The 21,579-nt window shown below is 35.9% G+C and overlaps 1 protein-coding gene across 6 annotated transcripts in view; it reads right to left on the reverse strand.

Annotated features, from left to right (window-relative positions):
• The window catches only part of CLEC16A (C-type lectin domain containing 16A), an 84,946-nt gene that overhangs the window by 5,627 nt on the left and 57,740 nt on the right, over nt 1-21,579 (reverse strand). For 4 of the 6 annotated variants that reach the window (XR_012996440.1, XM_076351456.1, XM_076351455.1 and 1 more), the window contains 4 exons: nt 14,805-14,956; nt 13,882-14,086; nt 12,306-12,473; nt 9,270-9,416 (listed from right to left, as the gene is read on the reverse strand). Coding sequence is in view for 5 of the 6 variants with exons in the window: in XM_076351456.1 (XP_076207571.1) it covers nt 9,270-9,416; nt 12,306-12,473; nt 13,882-14,086; nt 14,805-14,956 (672 nt within the window). In the remaining variant the exon portion in view is untranslated. Of the gene's footprint in view, nt 1-3,850; nt 3,975-9,269; nt 9,417-12,305; nt 12,474-13,881; nt 14,087-14,804; nt 14,957-21,579 lie in introns of all 6 variants that reach the window. The other 2 variants (XM_076351459.1, XM_076351457.1) reach the window with 2 other exon arrangements.

The raw sequence follows: 21,579 nt of genomic DNA on the forward strand, positions 1-21,579 counted from the left end.
TTCCCACACAATAAAACACATTAACACCTATTTGTACTGTCCTTTTCCCCCTTAAAATCCTAGCTAACTATCAAGTAAACTGCTCATTTGGCTCAGATTCATAGTGAATGGAGGGGATGAGGTGATATAGCCTTATATGAGCAAGTATGCCCAGAAAAGTCAGGTTTTTTTTCTTTTCAGACTAGAGTAATAGATGCCATGAAAGTAACAGGTATCCAGCTTCAAGACAGACCATTTTTAGAGCTCTTGCAAGAAACAGCATGTGTTCAAGTGTACAGGCATCTGCAGAAAAGTCTACAAGGCAATGTAGTGAATACAGAAGCTAAGAATTAGGTTCTTTTTTTAATACACAGTGACCTTAAAAATATTTCCGTTTCAATATGATTCCAATTAATCCTGTAAGAGAACAGAAAGCATGAACATAAGGCAAAAAAAAAAGAAAAACAAAGCTGAGAATGGAATGGATATCAGTAAGGTATCAGTGGGATAACAGTAAGATTATTGTTTTTTTTTACCTTTCTGGTAAGATAACCCCAGTGTATTCCCACTTCAGAAAACCACTCAATTTTACTTTTTGCTGAATCGGTGGCTAAAGCTTCTCGCTTTAGTAAAAACAAAATTTATAGATTGTAAAAAAAGTCTCCTTTTAAATAAAAAGGACATCACTGGTTATTTTTGAAAAACAAGGACAGATCCAAAGTAACTCTGCAGATTCTTCTTTTTAGCTGTTAAGAAGCTTTAGTGAGAATGTAGTGATTGATAACAGAGGAAGTGATGCAAGACTTGCATGGAAAATGAACTGCTGAGAACACTGAAATAAAGCCTCATTTCTCTGAATTCCAAGATAAAAACTAACATTTAAGTATGCACAAAACAGTGAATCTCTTTGCAGTGATTTTACTTTCTGAATTTATAAAATCTTAAAAGAATATAAAATGTTCTTTGCCAAGATTATTTTTTAATCTTAATTATAGTACGAATATTCACCAAAATTCAGGATTCAGAAGCCTGAGACATTCTGGTAAATAAAGTATTGTCAATCAATGGCATTCTGCTCAGGAATGTTATATATGGCACATTTCTGGTGCAGTTCTGCTATTTCACTTCTGATTCTGCAGTTCATTTCTTAAATCATTCCTCCCCCTCTCCCAACAAAATATTAATATATTTTCTCAATATTTTCATTTACTGAAATCATGACAGACATACATATTCTTTTGTTATGCTGTATTGTCCCCAAATCCTTCCACATAGGATCTAAATTAATGCTAAACTGACTCCCTTCTTAATGCCAGAAAGAAAAAGAAAGTATTTGAAAAAAGTCTCCATTAAAAAAAAAGAGTATCTGGAGTCAACAAGTTCAAATTTTCTATCCAAAAGTCTGAAAAAATTCAGAAAAAAGATAAAAACATCAAAAAATGTAAGCAGAACATACTCTGTCCAGTATTTTAGCTGCAGTATTTATAGGGAATACAAAATTAGAGCTCTTCTATGCTTCCCTCCTGCTTTTATTTACTATTGATAGAACTAAGTCTCTCTCCTCTACTTTAAATATTTTATTAGTTACTGTCAGAGCTTCATTTCTGTTACTCTGTTACTGTATTTAAGGGTAGCAGTGACAGATTTCTGTAACCCAGCCTGGCATTACTGCCAAAATGGTAAGGTATTTGCAAATTGCCACTCATCCCTGCAGGGGCTGAAAGCAAATAACAGTACACAAAGGGGTGGGGGAGGGAGAATTTTTAATATTGTCTAGAAAAAGTCAATAGCTCTCACTACTATTTTGCAATATTTTATCCCTTCTGGACTAATACTTAACTAAAAATCTTACTCTTCAGTCACAGCTATAAACTACGGCTGTGAGAGCGGTACTTACACCTTTGTGACCAAGCTCTCAAATCCATAGGCTACTTGAGGTGTATACTTAGTGTGAAGCTGCAACTGTAAGCTTGTGCTAGGTTAAGTTTTTAAGCATGATCATCTCCCATATCTTTTGGATACAAGGATAGAGGAAAACAATCCTAGACTACAGATGAAGGAAACTAAATAGAAAATAGAATACAGAGATCCAGCATCTTGGAATAAAAATTTGGTATATAAGAGGCATTAGAATGATAAATTAGACCACCCTCTTGATGTAAAAAGTTTTCACATATAACATCTCCCAGTTAGCTGAATACATGGCTTCAGGACAATAATTACTAATGAGAAAATCTTTGAGGCTCAAAATTTCAAAGTCTTTTGAAGTCATACTCAATTCAGAGAAGGATCCAAGTAGATAAATAGATATTTATGTGTGATCTGAATTCTTAAAGTCTCTGAAACTGGAATAACAATTGGCAAAAAGATGCACCCTAGCTGAAAAAAAAAAAGGTCAAGAAGGGATTATTACAAGAATGTCAGTCTCTCAAATCCAGATAGGTACCAAGCTCTTGATTCAAAAGAGTTTCAAGGCACCCAGCATGTTTAGAGATTAAGTTCTCTACCTGTTATCTGAAGCTTCTGTCTATATTGCACATAAAAATACTAACTGGCTTTCAAAAAAACCCAAACTCCTAAAACTTGGTTCCAGTTTGACTTTTGGATAGAAAGAGCAAAAATAATTTTTACCTGAATAAAATAACCAGTCACTAAGATATGCTCTACTCTTAAATATCCAAAAGTTATCATCTAATATGGGGAAAACCGCATTTCTATTTACCTCTCCCCAGTCCCCATGTATTTAAGCAAGAGTGTTCTGGCAAAAAATGTAAGCCAGGTCTGCAACAAAACCAAGGAGAATGAAGTCAATTTCTTAAAACAGTTGTGATGTTAACATTTAGTTCTAACAAACACCCCCCACATACTCCCAAATTTAAGTACCAAACAAGGTTTGAAAACAAAGTGTCATTTTGCAAGTTTCTGGGTATTACTAGCTCTCTCTCTGGTTGCAGTGGCTTCGGCAACTTTAGATGTTTTTCAGCACTTCTATAATGCTACCAAGATTATCATTACAGCAAAAAAAAATCCAAACTAAATCACTCAACTTCTGTTATGTTAACTTATGTTAAGGATGGTCATTAGTGAAAGAAGATAGAAAAGAACAGGAAAAGGAAAGAATGAATATCATCTACAGAGAAGTGTCCTAAGCTGTACAGCAACATACTATGAAAGAATAACAAAAATATAACAGGACATTAAGTGAAAAGATGCAAAGTAAATATATAAAGATGAAAAAGGTGTTTATATAATATTAACAGAGTAAAATACCTTCATGCCATGATAGTAAAAAAAAATAAATTAATCAAATACCAGTTAAAACAGGTTGTATAAATAAGAAGGTAGTCTGAAGCGTATTTCCACCTTTTTTGCATCTGCTTCCCCTCACCTCCTCAGGCAATTAAACAGTCCATAAAGCCATCTGCCTGAGTTTGATGATCACAGAAATATTAAGCTTGTGCCACCACAGTCCAAGGACAGTCTTATGCTGAATGCTTGTCCATTTTACCCGAGTTAAATAGATTTCTTGCTGCTAGCCAAGTACCCGCATTACTGTCCATTCAGGAGCCTGTGCTTACTAAATTCCACTACAGCCATGGCTGCCCCTGTGCAAATGAAGACATAGCTGCTTTGAAGCTGGAGGCTTGATAGCAGAATTTCCATCTTTAGCAAGAGCGCCAAGAAACATGGGAGAAACTGCAGATAAGGCTTTCAGAAACGGCTGATTATTGCTTTACAATTCTCCCCAAAAAAACAGTAGACAAATATTTATGATGCTTTCTTCAGTTTCCTACCTCATTGCTGTCAGCATGGAAACCAAATATGTTCTATTAACTGTTATGGGCTTTTGAAAGCTTATGGAGGAACCTGCCTGAATTGATATTGCGCGAGTTTCTGTTGCAGCTGCTGCTTGAAGACCTAAACCCAGTGTCCACCGTGACTGTCAGCCTCCGACAGACTAAACACCCGCCGACGTCCTTTCCTGCCAGACCTTACTAGAGGAAAACAGCGATATATCATATGAAGGCTTTAACAATGAAACAAGGAAGGGAAACTGGAATGAAGACAAAGGATAAATGTTAGAGTAGCAACAAGAATAAGTGACAAGGACACATCCATAACTGCTGGTACCTTGAATACAATTTGACACCACACCAAGAGTCTTATAAGTTTGGCAAATACTTCTGAAGCTGGAAGTATTCATTCTTTAGAAATAAGCGAGTTTAACTGAATTTAATTTTTTGCTTACCTATCTTGTTCATAATACATTTTGGGCTATGTCTGGCAATACCAACAGCACTTACACTGAAGAGGGACTGGCAGGCATTTATTTGCATTACAATCTACTGACATGATTTAGAAATCTTGAGAGAAGCTATTTATCACAAATTCTGCTGACACAGAATTATTCTGATTTCCACTGGCCATAAATTATGAGAGGTGCACTACCGTGCAGGTGACAATACTTCAAACCATTCAGCCCTACTATTCTGCGATATGAAACTGAAGTATTAGATTTGGTTTATAATAAAGCCAGAGTGTTTTAAAAGATAGCAGCAGTTCAGATGATGATGCTTGGTGCATAGAAAGTTTCTAGAAAAGACACTTTCTAGAAACAAAAGTACTTCCTCACCTAGTTGGAAAATTAGTAGCATCATAGAACAAAAGAGATCAAACCACATTTACATTACTGATTATAGAGGGAAGAGACAGGGGTGGTTTCAGTAAGATGGCAGGTACTGTTCTTACAGGCTCTCCATGCTTGATTTGTCATCCTCTCCTTGGAATAGATAAATTTTATTTTACAGACTGGAATACAATATATTCTCTGCAACAAGGGACAGCTCTTTGTACTTATTTTAGACCTTTTACCATCAATATCTGCCAGAAGTATGAAATACAGCACAACTGGCATAGAAGATCAATGCCTTCTGAAGTCCTCAATATCCACTGCTCCAATGTAAACATTTTCTTATGTATTGAAGCCAATTGCATTTTAAAGCTTAAGGCAACTTAAAAAGTGATAAAATACATAAATGACATTACACATACATAATTCTGGAAGACTGCTAACTTACAGTAAGAGAGCTTCTTTATCTTATTTCTTGGTATATATAAAAATAAGCACTTTAAAGAAGCGCACGGTTCCAGCAACTGTAGCCAAGAAGAGACTGTATTCTAAGCTCAGAAGCTTGATGATTAAAATCTGCCTAGCAAGAGAACATTTTTATCTTATGCATAGCAACACTTCAAATGGACGTTAATTAAAAAAAAAAATCATGTAAATATGAAGAAAAAAACCAACCTGATAGCAGCATTTGCAGAACCCGATACTGCTTTTTCTGTCTTGCTAGGGATTCTGCTTTCTTTAAGGGATGACTTCCGCTTTTTCAATTTTAAGGAATGGAGATCTTGTAAAGGGCTAAGCTTAATTCCCAAATACTGCAAATGGGAGAGCTGCTAGGCTTTAAAATATCTGTGCCATGAAGTATTGTGACAATTATTAGGTAGGATAGCTGATATCAACTCAGGAATCATAAGAGTTTATTTTACTCATGACAAAGCAGTTAATGCAACTATTGTTCTCTTACAATGACTGAAACATGAACAGCAGTCATATGATTTTATGTAAGTTCAGTTAACCCTCCTCCTCATATTAAGACACTGTGATTGTTTGATGCAGGTAGGAGTGATAACAAGTATAGTATTTTTACAAAACACCAAATTAAAATTAATTTTTTTCCTGTGATACATTTTTGAAAGCTCTTTTACTGTTTAACCATTAATATACACTCTATCTTGTAACACTGTTTTCTCTCTACTAACAATTATGCCATTTGTCTTTATTTTGTTCTCATCTATCACTGTTTTATGTAAAAGTCAGTGTGTATATTCCAAACCTCATTTCCTGAAACAACTCTGTGAAGACTACAAGTACCATCTCAAATATATCAAACTCTGAACAGTTTAAATCTGTCAATAGACAGTAGCTTAGGACAATAATCACAAATTTACAGTAGAAACAGCTGTTGTGGTTTAAGATGTTGCTCTTAAGGAAGGTAGTTGAGGTAGTTTCCTTGAAGTCCACATACACATCTCCCCTTTATCTTGTCTGGCCTTCTTGACTGAAGTTCCTAAGCAACCTAGCATGTTCTTCACGGTCAACAACCTGAGTAGTTGCCAGAACAAACAGGGGAGCAGGGAAGGAGGGAGGGACAGAGAGCACGTATGTGTGCTTGTGTGAGTGTGTTTAAAATGGAATGGGAAATGAGAAGGGAGATTCAAATGTGACAGACGGTGGCAGCATTCAGGTGCGACCTTGGGGCATAAAACAGATGTTGTTCACATCATGCAAGCATCCTCTTCTGCTTCACAGCAAAGTAAGGCAGTTTAGTTTCAATTGTCCTCAACAGGTTAAGGGAAAATCACATTGTTTTACATTGAAGTGGGTGAATACCAATAATTGTTTCTGTAACTTAGCTGTTCGTAGGCTTCTGCATGAACAGATGTACACTGCTGAAATAAGCAATAGTGTCTTGACCACTATCTGTGTTATATCAGGTCTTACTGACCACTCAGCTATCTGGACAAACAGATAATCTCTTTCATGGTCATGCTCCCAGCAACAGTTTCCAGTATAGATCACAATTACATACAAATACTATAAAAGGGAGAACATTCATGAGAACATTCATTACAAACTTGCAGTAAACTGGTCAAATCAGTTAATACAGAAACATTGTTCCCAGGAGTAGACAATAGTATTGATCTGCCACTGAAGATTAGCAAAAAGTGTCACCAAAGCTCCCTGGGTTGGAGAAAACCCTCCCCACGCCCCCACCCCCCCAAAGACCCAATACCAGGGATTTCAGAATCCTCTCTATATACCAAAGATCTTGAGACACCATCAGCCACTCAGCTATTACTATTTAAAACATTACTTGTTCATTATTGGCTGCAACTACATTAGCAGTTTAGTTCAGACCAATAGAGCAGCTTTGAAGAATTATGCACACTTACTGCTTCAGTCTGATTTTAGGAACAGTTTCTGTGCATTAATGAGATTCTTTCACAAGGAAACCAAACTATAAGATATGCTGCAACTATGCACCAAATACACTTCAAATATTAATAGCAACATACGTCTGAATTAATAATTGGTCCTTCAGACAATCACATACATGGCAGGGATGCTTGGTCCTGAAGGTCAGAGTAAATATGATCCACAGCAAAATCCCTAAGCCACGTGCAGATTAGATGCATGCACCTCAGCACCAACTGTTAATTGTCCTATTGCACCAAATTACCTGCTCATGCACATACAGTCACTGTCTTTGTCTTTATTACTGCTCTCTGAGTAGAGCCAGCACAACAAAAATCCAGGAGTTGAGCTCAAAAGTCATCCCTGCAGCAGGCTAATGCAAGCTGCTGACTTGGGACTGAAGTAGCTGATGCAGATTCTCATGTTCCTTTCCACTGACTTTGCTGAAGGTTACTATGCTTATAGTGGTAGGGCACAGAATGGTATCCACACAACTAGACTCACTAAAGCATCTACATGAATGCGCCTAGATCCTGTGCAAAAATCCAAAACCCACCCAAAGATTGTTTTCCTGCATGACACATGGCACTTTGAACATACTTTATGATTAAGCTACCACGAAGGTCATACTAAGTGTGGACATTTCATGCAACCTAACTGGTATGAAACCAGGCATTTAAAAAAAACCTTTCCTCTGTTTTTTGGTTTGTTTTTGTGGGATTTTTTTTTGTGGGGGGGGGGTGGGGAGGAAAGAGTTTGTTTGGGTTTTTTTCGGTTGTTTTTTTTGTTTGTTTGTTTTTTTTTAAAAACCAATGAGCAGCCTCCTGTCATCAGGCTTTTTAAATTGCAGGAAAAATAAACAGAATTTTATGTTACACAAATGCCAACATACCATGTAAGTAGATTTTAATTTTGTTAACCACAGTCTATGATTACGCTTCAGTAAAGCACTATCTTTTTATGCTACATGAGGAATTATGTGCTCTGGATCTACTCAGTTTTTCATAGAAGTCAGATTACATGCACTTGAAGGACCTCAGTTTGAAACTTCATAAGCAGCCTTTGCTTACCCTTTCCAGCAATATTTCTTGCAGGGATAGTCACTTTGGACATAAAATATATACTGATCTCCTGACACTGTCCAGTGAAACCTGCAAAGCAATAAATGCCTAACAGAGACTGCATCATTTCCTGTAGGACTGCAAAAAAGTGTAGATCTACATGAGGCTTCCAAATAAAGGCAAAATGGTGTATCTTAGAAGAGGGAACAAGAACAACCATTTCAAGGAGCGATCAACATTGGAAGTGACCGTTAAAATGAGGGGGCTGTTTGAAAAGGTCTTGAGAATCAAGTTACCTCTATTGTTTTATAACCAAAATGAGGTAGAGTAGGTCAGGTCTAGCATGAAAGCATGTCAGTACCCACCCTTCAGGATTTACTTCTTTAGTCTCCAGCTTGAGGCTTTACCTCACACATAATTTGCACTCAGAACAAACAGCATTACAAGATTCTCTACAAATACTGCACCACAAAAAGGAGGAATGAAGGCGTTCTAATGCAACAAGTCGTCCCAGTATAAACATACCCACTAAATATACTGACCAACATAAACATGTGGTAGCTACATTTGTGAAAGTTATACCGTTAGGCTATTTATATGGCAGCTTCTTCTGCACCAATGAAACAGCCTCCTCAAATTTAGTGGTGTTCAGCCAGAATAGTGTTATTGCAAAAGCTTTACAATATTAGCATCCTAAATAACTATTTTCAAATATTTCATATTTGGCCCATTGTTACAAATTAACATGAGTATCAGAAAAACATACAAAAGCAAATGTCACCCAGTTCAAAAAAGACGCTTCATGTGGAGATAAACTTATCCACTACGTGAAAGGCTAACAGTTTACATTATAAATTTATGCAAAGTAATACTTCAGTTTAAAAAACCAAAACAACCAACAACATTTTAAATTGTATGTGCTAGGAGAAAAGTCAGACAAGCAGGACATTATTTCACCAGTACTTAAAATCACTGCTGAAAGATGCCAAGTATTTATTAGAAGTCCAGAAAGCTGAAGAGATCATTAGAATTTACACCACAATTTACTTTAACTGGTTTAGTTGAATGATCAAGTGAACTAAAACCATAAAGTTCTACTGTTTTTAATCCAATAACATAGTAACTTAACTTTACAATAAACTACTCTACATCCCTTAGTGCCTAGGCTGAAAATCATGATTTAATACCTGATGGGCTCTGTGCAGCAGAAGGAGTGGATGTTGAGCTTGCAGTCACTGAATCACAGCGCCCTGTACTCCCACTGCCACTGGAAGGTGATGGTGATGAGAGTGGTGAGGGATTGTGCTGATTTATACACTGCGCTACAGCAAAGCCTGCAAAACAGGACAATGAAGTTTAGCTTGAAAGAGTTAACCTACATGAACAAATTGAGAAAGGGTAAGAGCAAATATTGCATCAAAGTGCTGCTAATTTCGTGTAGTGACCCAGAGGATGCACCCTCTCCCGCCTTCACCTTGGAAGCCTGAAAATCTGAATGCATCTTAGTGAAAACATGCTACAAATGCTGATCAACGAACAAGAAAGTGGAGGTTAAGGGATTCAAAACGTTTTAAAACTTAGAGCTTGCACAAACAGTCAAAACATGTCAAAACTCTTCAGTTTTTGATATATTCAATAAATTCATGGGTCACAGATCTTAATGTGATAAGGAAAATGGTTCAGTCAAAAGTGAACAAAAACACACTCAGATAGAAGGCCTGCACTACATTTTTTTTATTGCAGAGATAACTTCAGAAAATTTTAATCAATCAAATCTAATGCTGGCACTGGATTTGATTCACCTTCTCACAAGTCAAACTTCTTCCAGTCTGAAGACTAGAAAGGTCTATACAGTGTCTGACAGCACTTTTAAAATAAGTCTTCTTCAGGCTTTTAGTCTAATATTTCCTCAAATTCTTTACATTGTAGCATCCTCTTATTTCCTAACATAACCTTGCATTTGTTCCTTTCTCCTTCCTCTGCAACCCCCTGCTTCAGTCTTTGACATGCCTTAAAAAAAAAAAAAACTTCACTTTAGTTCCTTCCCTCCTCACATACAATGACTCATGCACTTTCTCTTTTAAGATGCAATTTCAGAAAGTATTGAGGACCTGTGGCACAGGGAAATCCATTGGAAGTATGCAATTTGGGAAAGAAGCGCAAGGAAGGAATTCAAATCCCTGGTTTCTCGAACCCAGCATCTCAGAACTGAATAACCTGAGAATGACGTACTTTGCAATATTTAATTTAATTGATTTAGTCAAGATGAGAAGCCATGAGTACCCAGAATTATGCATTCGTTGCATAAGACTACACTGAATCAGAAAGTAAGCAATAGTTATTCCATGTATGTTGTGCAAAATATTTTGTGCAGAAGCATGCTATGAGCCAAAAGACAACTGAAATTTATTCTTTAGGTTACTGGTGAAAGTGTTACATTGCCATTCAGTCATATCCTACTAAAATAAGTGCCTACAAAGGTGTCTCCAGTAAGTCCAGCAGCACTGCAAACACATGCTGAACATTTAGTAGAAGTAAACAATTAGTAATTTTTTCTTTTACAGGTGAGAATGATTATATGGTAACTTTGTACAAAACAGATACTACATTAAAAACTTATTTGACATAACTAGCTTGTATTTATGAACACCCTTATTTTTATATTGCAATGTGTCTGGTTGACACAATTCACTTGTGACAGTCACAGATTAGAAATGCCAAGGCATACACTTGACTGTTATTTCACCTCAACATAAAGAGAAATACAAGAGTATCTTTGGAAGAGTTAGAACACTTTACAACATCAGTCTTGTAAGAATGTAGTTTGTATTTGAGAAGAGAAGCTGGAATATGGAGCAAAAGAAACAAAACAAAAAAAACCCCACTGGGTGTTTCAAAAGCATGTTATTTTAACAATTTTTTTTTCTTTTTCTTAAGTAGTCATGTTCTATTATATCTGACAAATACATTTTTGTTTGCTGTTTAAAACATCTTGTGTTTTCCAGCGATTGTTAAGACTTTCTTAAAGCTTATATTTTCATTTAACAACAAAATGAGTTTATCATTGCTGAGACAAAAGCAAGTAAGCATGCTCTGGCTTTCAGCAGATTTCGGATCAAGAAAGTCAGAGCACTTAACTCTTGTGTCAATCCTCTGCCAGATTATCAGAAAAAAGTTTTTCAATGACACTATAAAACGTCCAGGCTTGACAAAAAGTTTGCTTTTGCACAAAACCCATAGTGTGAAAATACTCCAGTTCTGAAAAACTTCAGAAATTATTTTCACACACTCTGTTGATCCCCATATGTTGAAGACCCCCCCACTTTGGGATGACCTGCTAACTCACTTGTGATTAGACTGTTTGAACAAGTCAGGATATCTCCCAATATATAATGCTTTTTATAATTTCTGTTCCCCAGACTCAGGACTCGGACAAGTTGAGCTCCAATTTAGTCGTAAGGCAGTAGAACATCTGCTTTCTAAGTAGGGCATTTGAATTTTGAATCACTGAAACACATTTAGAGAAATCTTGAGTTTTGTGAAATGATTGGCAGCTAGTGATAACAAAATTGCATCTTTTTGTATAATACAGCAAAATTAAGTACTTTCAAGCAGTATGAGATTCAACTTTAAAATTACTCAATCCAAAAGGAAAAAAAAGTTCTGGAAAAAAAACTCTACAGAAAAGTCAATTTGTGAAATAGACGATAAGGAGACAAAAAAAGCAAAGAGCTCAATTTAGAATTATTCCTTTAATCCCAGTTCCAACCTAATGTTTTAGCAGTAGCTGTGGCCCTTTTCTGTCTTGCTAGCTCTAAGGTAAATGAAGCAGTGCACAGTATCCCAGCTATTCTTACAAACTGGCAAGAAAATGATCATAACCAAATTGAAGGAGGAACTATGCACAACTCACAGATGTGTTGCATAAATACTGAGTATGTGAAACATGATTTAAACTAAATTTGTAAAGGAAGGCAAAGTATTAAGACACTTCCAGTGAATTTGGAGAAATTGCTATGGATGTATCGCTCACAATGTACCTGGAATACACACCCAGGTATTACTTGTTTCTCTAGGAGTAAATTTTTCCATAAGCCTCGTCCTGGAGTTGTGTTCAGAAACATATCACAATAAGCTTTTCATTGCTTATACAACTTAGAGTTCAGCTTTTGCAGACACAAATCACAAAGCAAAAATTGCTCAATAATGAATGCTAATCTTACCTGGAACTTTGTCAACAGATGCAAAAACAGAGCGTTGCACTGTAGGATCACTGCTACCACGCCGTGATTGATCATAAAATCTAAATGGAAGGTGTTGGGCTGTAGCTGCAGAGCCATGTCCAAAACCCATAACTTCAGTTGAAGACTGAACAGGAAGATCCAGGAGAGCTATGTTTAATCACAATTGATAATTTATGTTACTCAAAAATACATAGAAGGAAGAGTAGGTGAAAGTAAAATGGATAGTTTGCTCAGGATCTTAAGACTAAACCAGATTGTTTAACGTAACTTGCCTGCATTTACCTCTTAATTATGGTTACAATTGCACTGGAAAAAAAAGAGAGACAACATTTCTGGCAACCTTTTCTACCATTGCTGTCCACACCACATCCACACTAAGGAAGCCTCAGAATACAGTGGAGGAGAAAAAAAAAGCATTACAGTAAGCTCCTTGCATTAAACAAACCATAGGAGCTATTTTAAAAAAAAAAATCTTCTGTTTTTCCCTGTACAAATAAAGTCATTCATTAGTTACAGCTGAACATCGCAGAAAGCCATTTAAAGAGACAATCTGCTTTAAACTGGCAAAAATGCCTTTGCGTTACCATTCAACCTAAAATTTTAATATCGAAATAGACCTGTATTAACCTCAAAGTTGCTTTAAATTTTTTTTAACATGAAGCAAGCCATAAAAGTATGACATATCTATTTTATAAACTCAAAGCATAAAACTTTTTAGTTAGCTTCCTACAGAACCATAAGACACTAAATCTTAAGCCATTTATAATCAGAATAATTCTCTGTGCAACTCAATAATTTTAATACCAGCTATGACTTTGCTTTTCACAACTCCGATTAGTTCATTATTGCTCTTGGACAATCCAAGTAACTGTGATAGCTGGTGTCCTTTTCAATTTGCCCACCTATTTTCCTTCCTGTACTTCAGAATTTCCTCTTCTATACTCATCAATTCATTCAGTTTACTGGTAAGCTTCAACTTATGCTTCACTCACTTAATATTCAAGTAATATTTTAATCACTCTTTGCTATTTACTCAGATTAACTTTCTTTCATCTCTTCGCATGCATTTCCTCCAAACACAGAAATCTAGCTGCTGATACTCCACTTAACATTTTGGATTGCTCATCATCACTACATCCAAGCATTAAGCATTATCATCAACATCATCAGGACACCATCCAACTTGGGACTCAGGCAAGCTGAGCTCCAATTTAGTCCTAAGGCAGTAGAACATCTGCTTTCTAAATAGGGCACTGAATTTTGAATCACTGAACCACATTTAAAGAGAAATGCTGAGTTTTGTGAAATGATTGGCAGCTAGTGGTAACAAGACAGGATTCCTTCTTTTTTATCCTTTCTTTGATGTGTCTATCATTAAATATGAAAACACATATTTTACTCCAATAAAATCTATTGCTTGGAAACTAGACACTGGTTTACAGTTTTCTGTGGCACACCACTTCTTAGATTTTTCTAACATATCCTTATGTTACAAAGTGACTTGCTATGACATACAAGTCTTCTTTCTCAGAATCATGTCAAAATAACCGTTCACCTGCTATTCTCTGCATTTTCATACGCCGAGCTTGGATACGGCCTTTTGCAAGACGTTGTTTTGCAATAATGCAGCGAATGTGATCAGAAAAAATAAATGTAGCTTGAAGGATAGGGAAGGGCTTAGAATGAGGACTTGAGGCAGGCTTATGAATTATTATGTTCAGAGCTCTACTGTCATCCTCCACTCCCGTCACCTGCATATCCTAAAAATAAACAGAAGGCAAGTAGCTAATGAAAATGTTAGCATTTTTAAACTATAGATTAAATATCAACATTGAAAGAAAACCCTAAGAAAGCTTCACTAAAGCTCCTAAAAAACCAGTTTGTGTTAAAAAAAAGGACTATGCAAGTTGTACAACCTTGGATTTAGTTCTTCAGAAATTGGTACTCGTAGAGATTAAGTCAGTTTAAAATTTAATTAAGTTATTTGAGCAGAGTGAATTTTCAGGAAATACAGTGTTGGCTAAGGCAAGAAAGAGACAAGTGAGAGACACTTCTTAAAGCTTTTGAAATCAATTAGATAAGCACAGATTACTCTGAAGTTACAACCTGTCACCTTCCCTACCTGTGTAAGAAGATCAGAACTCTAGGAGAGTTCATTACTGTGCCACTTAAGGAAAGTGCTTGGGACTCAAATCCTAATTGTATACGATTTCAGTGTTCAAATGAACACAGCCCAAAACATATATTGGGGAAGTTACCTCATTTTTAAGTGTGCTTCTAGTTAGCTATGTAAACTTCTTCAGAAAACCAGAAATAGTTAAAAGACAGGAACAAGAAAAAAGACTAGTAACAGAAGAAACAAGTAAGCACGGTACAGAGCTTCAATATATAAGCTAATATTGGTATTACTATTTATCCAACATAAACATAGATTTTCAGCTGAGAAAAAGTAACCACCCAGATTAAAACTTCTCTTACCTGCAGAAGTCCTGCAAACTTAACTACTCCCCAGCCAAGTCTGGCAACATCTGGCTCAACCAAACTCATCTGGTAAATATCCACAGCCAGAAATCTTTGAACTTGACCCCCATCCTTTGTTATGACTGTACATGCAATTAGATCACTGTTATCTGAAGGAAGGAAGGAAGGAAGGAAAAAAGTTACATAGCTACTGAAGTTAAGGATTCTGGGTTTTGGTTGTTTTATGTAGCATAAAATGTTAATATATAAAAGTGTAATCATCTTTACAACACATGTATAAAGTTATTCAAGGGTTTGGTTTTTTTAATATGTATTTTGCATTTCCCTATCATATTTATAGTTACACAGAAAGGGCAGGATATATTTTAACAACAGTGGTTCAGCTATCTTACAAGTTATGTATAAGATGTGTATCATGATGCACCTTGCTTTCTCTTACCACCTTCATTACTTTTCAGTATAAAAGGTCACTTCATTTCAGGAGTGAAACTGCAACAGTGTTGATTTCTCTAAGCAGAAGCCTCAGAAAATCTTGTCAAAAGACCACAGATACAGTCCTACACCACTGCAGGCAATTACATCTACCTCATTATAAACGTAGGCTCCATTCTGACACAAGTTACATTTCTACAGGTCTGAAACCCGACTATTCTGAATGTTGGCAGCCTTTCAAATTCAAGACTATATGGACTCTCCAGGTAAACTGTAGCAGGTTTTTGCCAATATTTGTTAAATGCGGTGACATTTTTTCCTTTACCCACCCATTTTATTCATTTATATTGAATAAACATATCCTCTCTTAATCATTACTCTAGGACCCCTCAAACAAGCCCCAAATTATAGATCTCAAGAAGTAAATACACCATTCCCTGATCCTCCTGCATCTCCTCACTGCACCTGTTCCAGTTCAAACCCATCATTCTTGAAGAGTGACTAAATCATCTTCTTCACATCAGCTGAAGCCTACTGAGTGCCCCATAAACTGGCACTGCTGCCTCCTAGCAGACCTTTGCTAATCTTAACTAGAATTGCTTTTTCCTTTGCTTCAAATTGATACTTTCATTCACATACTTAACACACACAGGTCTTTTTCCTCTCTCTCATCTAGTCCAATTTATAGCAAGTAAAAGATTCTATGACCACACATGCTGTCCTACCAAGTTCATAATCTTTGCAATTCTAGATGGTACTCCACATAATTTGATGGATTTAACCAGCTAAGTTGCAGCATTTTAATTATTTCCTGCAATAGTTTTGATTAAGTTTTGGTTTTGGGTTTTTTTTAGGATAGAAACCATCTGACTTGAAAACAACAAATTTTATATTTTGCTTCTACCCGAGCCATAGTTTTTCAACACACTCATTCTCCTCAGCACTCGCATTCTTTTGTATTGCTAAGGCATTGATAGAGTCAGCAGTTTGGAGTTATTTGTTCAAATAGCCTTTCCTAAAATGAGGGTTCAATGCTATAGGCAACAATTGCTGTTAAGATGTACGAGGCTTTTTTTCCCTCCTATTCCATATTCACATACTATTTTTTAGACGTGTCTGTATACTGAAATCAGTTTGATAAATGGTATAATTTACAGTAAGGTAAGTACCTTTCAAAAAGGCTGCCTTCTTATTCAGATTTTTTATATCTATCTGAAGGGAGCTATTCTGACACACAGAATTCAATACATCTCTAATACTTATCGCAATATCTACACACTGAACACTGATGTTAGGTGCTCTTGCATTTGAAAACCCAGCTGTAGCATTTCTCACATTATTTACACAATGCATTAAAAATAATCCAGCAAAAGTTCAACTCTGTGTTCAGTATCTGAATTAAAACAATGTATAAATATTTGACTGTTTCTCCTCTTTAGTTTCTTATGGAAAAAAAAACAACCCTAAAAATAAAACTAGAAGAATTAGCTAAATAGATAGGAATGAGGCTGCAGGTTATACAAAACAGTAAAACTTAAATTTACTTATCCAAACATCTAAACAAGTAGTTAACACCATATTTCATACTAGAAACATCTGTGGGATAGATATAATCTACAAGTGGAAGCATACAGCTCTTTGCAGTGGCAGGTCATACAACTAGGGACAACAGCCATAAATTATGGTTTGGGAGGTGGAGGAAATTCTTTTGTGCATAATACAGCACAGCAGGTTACCCAGAAAGATTGTGGAATTTCTATCACCAAAGGTTTTCAAGTTTCAAAAAACCAAAACAAACACTCCTCCCAAAACCAACCTCTTATTCCCCCCAACTGAGAGGTCCCTTCCAACCAACATTTCTATGATTCTACCAATTACCCTTTACCAGCAGGATCCATTCAAAATTGATTGGGTGGTAGGAGAGAAAGGGAGGAAATACAGAACCCTAATACAATTAAAAGAGGATAATTAACGCTAATCCAGTGTGAATTTAGTGTGAGCTTTTGAAATTTGAGAAAACAAGTTTAATCAATAAATACAACACTGCTAATTTTCCACAATAGATACAGGACATGATTCAGTTACATGAGGATTGATTGCTATCACCTTCTCATATGCCCTAGAAGGCTCAAGAAATCCATACAGGATTGGCAAATACTACTATAGGAGCCTATGGGAGATTTATTCCTTTTTAGAGAAGCTGAAACACCAGGCTGAAAATCATCGGAGATCTAAAAAGGCAATGTATGCTATGTTTAGCCAACAGAATCCTACTCCAATATTATTGTACCAATGACATTCTAGTAATCTGAACAATGAAAGATAACAACATATATTAAAGGCACCAAAAGCTCTATCTAAATTTTTGATCCAAAAGTGTATCTGTATTCGTATATATTTTATACACACACATCTAGAAGTGGTGACAGAGGTATAGATCTAATACATCCCTCCAGAAATTACTTTCTAATACCTAAATTATTCCACCTTTTCATTTATAACTGGAAAGCTTGAAGTTATTATCGATGTTTCTAAGTCATGGGAAAACAAGAATAATGCAAGTGTCATTTATTCTGAACCGGTCTGTGAATTTAGGCATAAAAACATATTTGATTGTTTTGAAATGCATACTGTTATATACATCAGGGAATGAAAAACAGAAGCCTTCTAGTAGACTTGGAATTACAGTTGATAGGAAAGTGAATGTATTTCTACAATGAAATGGCAGACACAATCTCTGAATGTACACAATGGGGTAATAACTCTGCTTTACAGTGGTTTATTACTGTAACACTGTGCCAGCTGAAGTACACACAATTTTAAAGAAGCAGGCGGAAAGCAACTTGAAAGACCACCACAAGAAAAACTGACATGAAAATTAGAAATACCTTTTTTTTTTCTTTAAAGCAAAAAGCTTAATAATTCAACTAACTTAAAGAATACCTGGCAGGCAGGAAGATTTTAATCCACACATAAATAGTACAAATGGATAAGAAATTTAATACAGGGCCAAGTCTAATAGACAAAAGCTACAAATGGCAGCAGTTCCATGGTGAAAACAATTGACTGACAAAACTACACAATTGGTAGTCTGTTCCTTCATGGGACAAAGTTTCTAATCAAGAACTAACGTTTTTCTAGGAATACACTTTGGTTCAAACAGAACTAGCTTCAGGGAAGTTGTATGTAATACACAGGATATATGCAATGGTTTTTTCAAGCCATAGAAACAGAATGAAACAAGAAAATCCCTATGAATATAGCTATTTACTGAGAAGGAATTAATTCTCAAACAGTTGCTACGACTAAACAAGGATGGGCGTACTATATGGCCTATTCTCTATATTGCATAAACTTTTATAGCTGATATCTTCTTTTGAAGCAGTTTCAGTAATAAGCATAAAGTGTTAACTGTTAATGAGCCCTTAAGGCTTTTAACAATTATAGATATGTTTCAAAACAGGACTTTGGAACATTTCTGGTTACTTCTTAACTTGGGACCCTTTATTTATTGCCTCTTTCATTCTTTCAAATCCAATTAGTCCATCAACTTATTTCAGTCGATATGAATTCCTGTAACAGCCCTATTCTTCTCAAGACCTGAAGTAACTGGATTTGGACCCCTCCGAATACGTAATGTGAGGTTGCTGAATTTTGTGGATTATCTATTGTGAGATTCTCAACATATAGGCCACAACACCAAACAGAGTTGTGAGGTTCTCAAATACATGGTTTTGTCCAGTATTTATACAGTTTTTAGTGCAACAGCAAGCAGATTAAAATACTAGGAATTACTGCTGTACAAATTCAACTGCCTGACTACAAAAATGCAGTACTTAAGGTAAAGAACTCAAAGGGCAGAAGTTGTTTTCCAGAGCAGAAAGTTTTAATTTTAGATCTGACAAAAACTTAAAGCATTACTGTAAAAGTTTATCAAAGAACAGAAAGGAAAATTACTCATTTATTAGGTAACTGTTACAGGAATCTTTTGAGTTTATACAGCTGAATGTACCCCATTTACATGACTGTTTCTAGTTCACAGCTGCTGAAGGGTCATAAGCTACAGTCATCCTTTATGAAAAAAAACAGAAGAGAAAGTGTGGTTAAACACATTTCCAGTGAACTGATCCGAGAATACTTACAGCTATGCTATAAAACAGTTACAGATACCCAACCGCATTTAGCTGAAAGAATTTTGAGCCCAGTAAACCTCAGTACTATTGAAATTTGATCTGGGGATTAAAGTGAACCACAGACTGAATGACTCACTGATGTGATACTGCTGCAAAAAAAGTGTAGTGTCATTTCTGAGACTAACAGCAATGCTTAATTTTTCCTCATGCAAAATGAAGCTCGTAACTAGTTTGGACACTACACCTCCAAGACATGGATCCAAGATTTCTCTGGACTTTCTCCAAGAAAAATACAACTTTTAGGAAATACAGCCTAGGAAGGAGAATTCAAAGACTTCAGCTGCTTGCAGTGAAGATGATTTAAATTAGGTGAAAATATTACATGAACACAGGCAACTATTTGCTTGGAAAGACTGTATTATATGAAGTCTTTACGAATATAACAGCTACTTTAGGAGATGGTCTAAACGTACCCGACCTGCCTCAGGGCTGGATCTTTAATAATTTTATAATTTACAGTCATCACAATTCTAGAAATCATCTGCAGACATTAAAAGCTCTTACAGAAAACTTTCAGCATTTTGTGTGCATAGCTGGCAGTCCAAGATAAGCATTAGACTGCAAATAGTTAATGCACCACCTCCCACTTCACATAAAGAAGTTTTCCCAACAGCATGTAGCCCATTTGGTACGATATTCTGCTTTACTACTTACTATGACAGTCTTTAACTGTGAAGTTCTTTGCAATTAAAGTTTTGCACTTTGACGAAATGAGTTTATAGAGAAATACACGATCCTTGACAGAACTATGACATATTCCCCAAATATACTCAGATTTTACAAAGCCATTTCAAATTTTATGTAAGTCCTGTGAAACAATTATCTGCACCATACTCTCTATCCAGAATGCTTTTGACAACCTACGTCTTGACCATGTTGTTGAACAGTTTAAAATTAGTTAGTTCTGAGCCTCTCTGAAAGAGGGCTGTTTATTGTGAAGAGTAACAGAATTACTTTCTCACTATGTCTGCCATCTCTCTTTTTTTCAGTAGAAAGTCAGAATCGCAGTTCACATATTAGTCCCTCCTCTTGGTCAGGGCAGGATGCCACCACCCTTCTTGAGCAGGGGAGCACTGTTCCCATCAGGAACAGCAGAAAAGAGCAAGAATAACTGCTAAGAGTGACTTTAAATCTCTGTTCGTGCAAGAAATACTAACCACTTTAAAAGAAGAATTCTTCTTTAATGAATTTCTCACCACCTGTTTCAGATAAAGAAACAGGTCTCAAAGACAGTTTTAATGCTGAAGACTTTTTATAAAAGACAAACTGTGTCAAGATTTACTGAACAAAAAGGAAGATTCGGGAAAAAGGCAGAGAGGTTTAAGATGACCTTGGAAAGAGGGGAAAAATACAGAACTGTATACACATGAATTGAGAAAGCAAGATAAGTTGAGGAGAAACCCAGGACGCACATTTCAGAATGTAAACCAAAGGACAAGTCATGTTAAAGATGGTTTGGCTTGTGGTTCCCCCACATACTTTTTTCATTAAAAATCTGTCTTTTAAAAATCACTTTAAAAACTCCTACGACAAAGTATGTACAACCATCACTGTGTGGGGAAAAAAAACCAAACCAATAATCAGACTAGGTTTGAGTATACTCAAACAAAAATCTAGTGGAAGAAAGTAGCTAACAAATACGTTTACAATAATAACATTTACCCTAGTAGCCATTGCAGAATTTTGAGAGCATATCTTTTCCCCATTACTGTTCTTGGTAATTTTTTTTCCTCTGAATATGAAGATTTATTTCTATACTCCTCCAAGTAACTGAAAATAAGGGACAACATATTATAAAAGCTAATCACACAAAGGGTACTTCAACCAAGCAGAAGCACGCTTGCTCCTAAAACTTATTTTCCTATAAACACAAGACTACTGATTATCAGGCAGAGGGACTCTGTATTGCAGTGTCATTTTCTTGAATTGTCTTGACATTGTCACGCTGCACTTCTGACAACGTTTTTTTTTTAAATTATTTAAATACCTTGAGTTTTTTTTTTTAAACAGATACCAAGTTGTTAAATACAAATCTAGCATTTGCTCCTACCAGGCAGGTGTATTTTAAAAATATTTGAAACCAGTACTTATAAATCTAACAGAGAAAAGATCACTATTCACAAGTAAAACATTAAATAATTAACTAT

Source organism: Aptenodytes patagonicus, chromosome 13, assembly GCF_965638725.1.
Source record: "Aptenodytes patagonicus chromosome 13, bAptPat1.pri.cur, whole genome shotgun sequence".
NCBI lineage: Eukaryota > Metazoa > Chordata > Aves > Sphenisciformes > Spheniscidae > Aptenodytes > Aptenodytes patagonicus.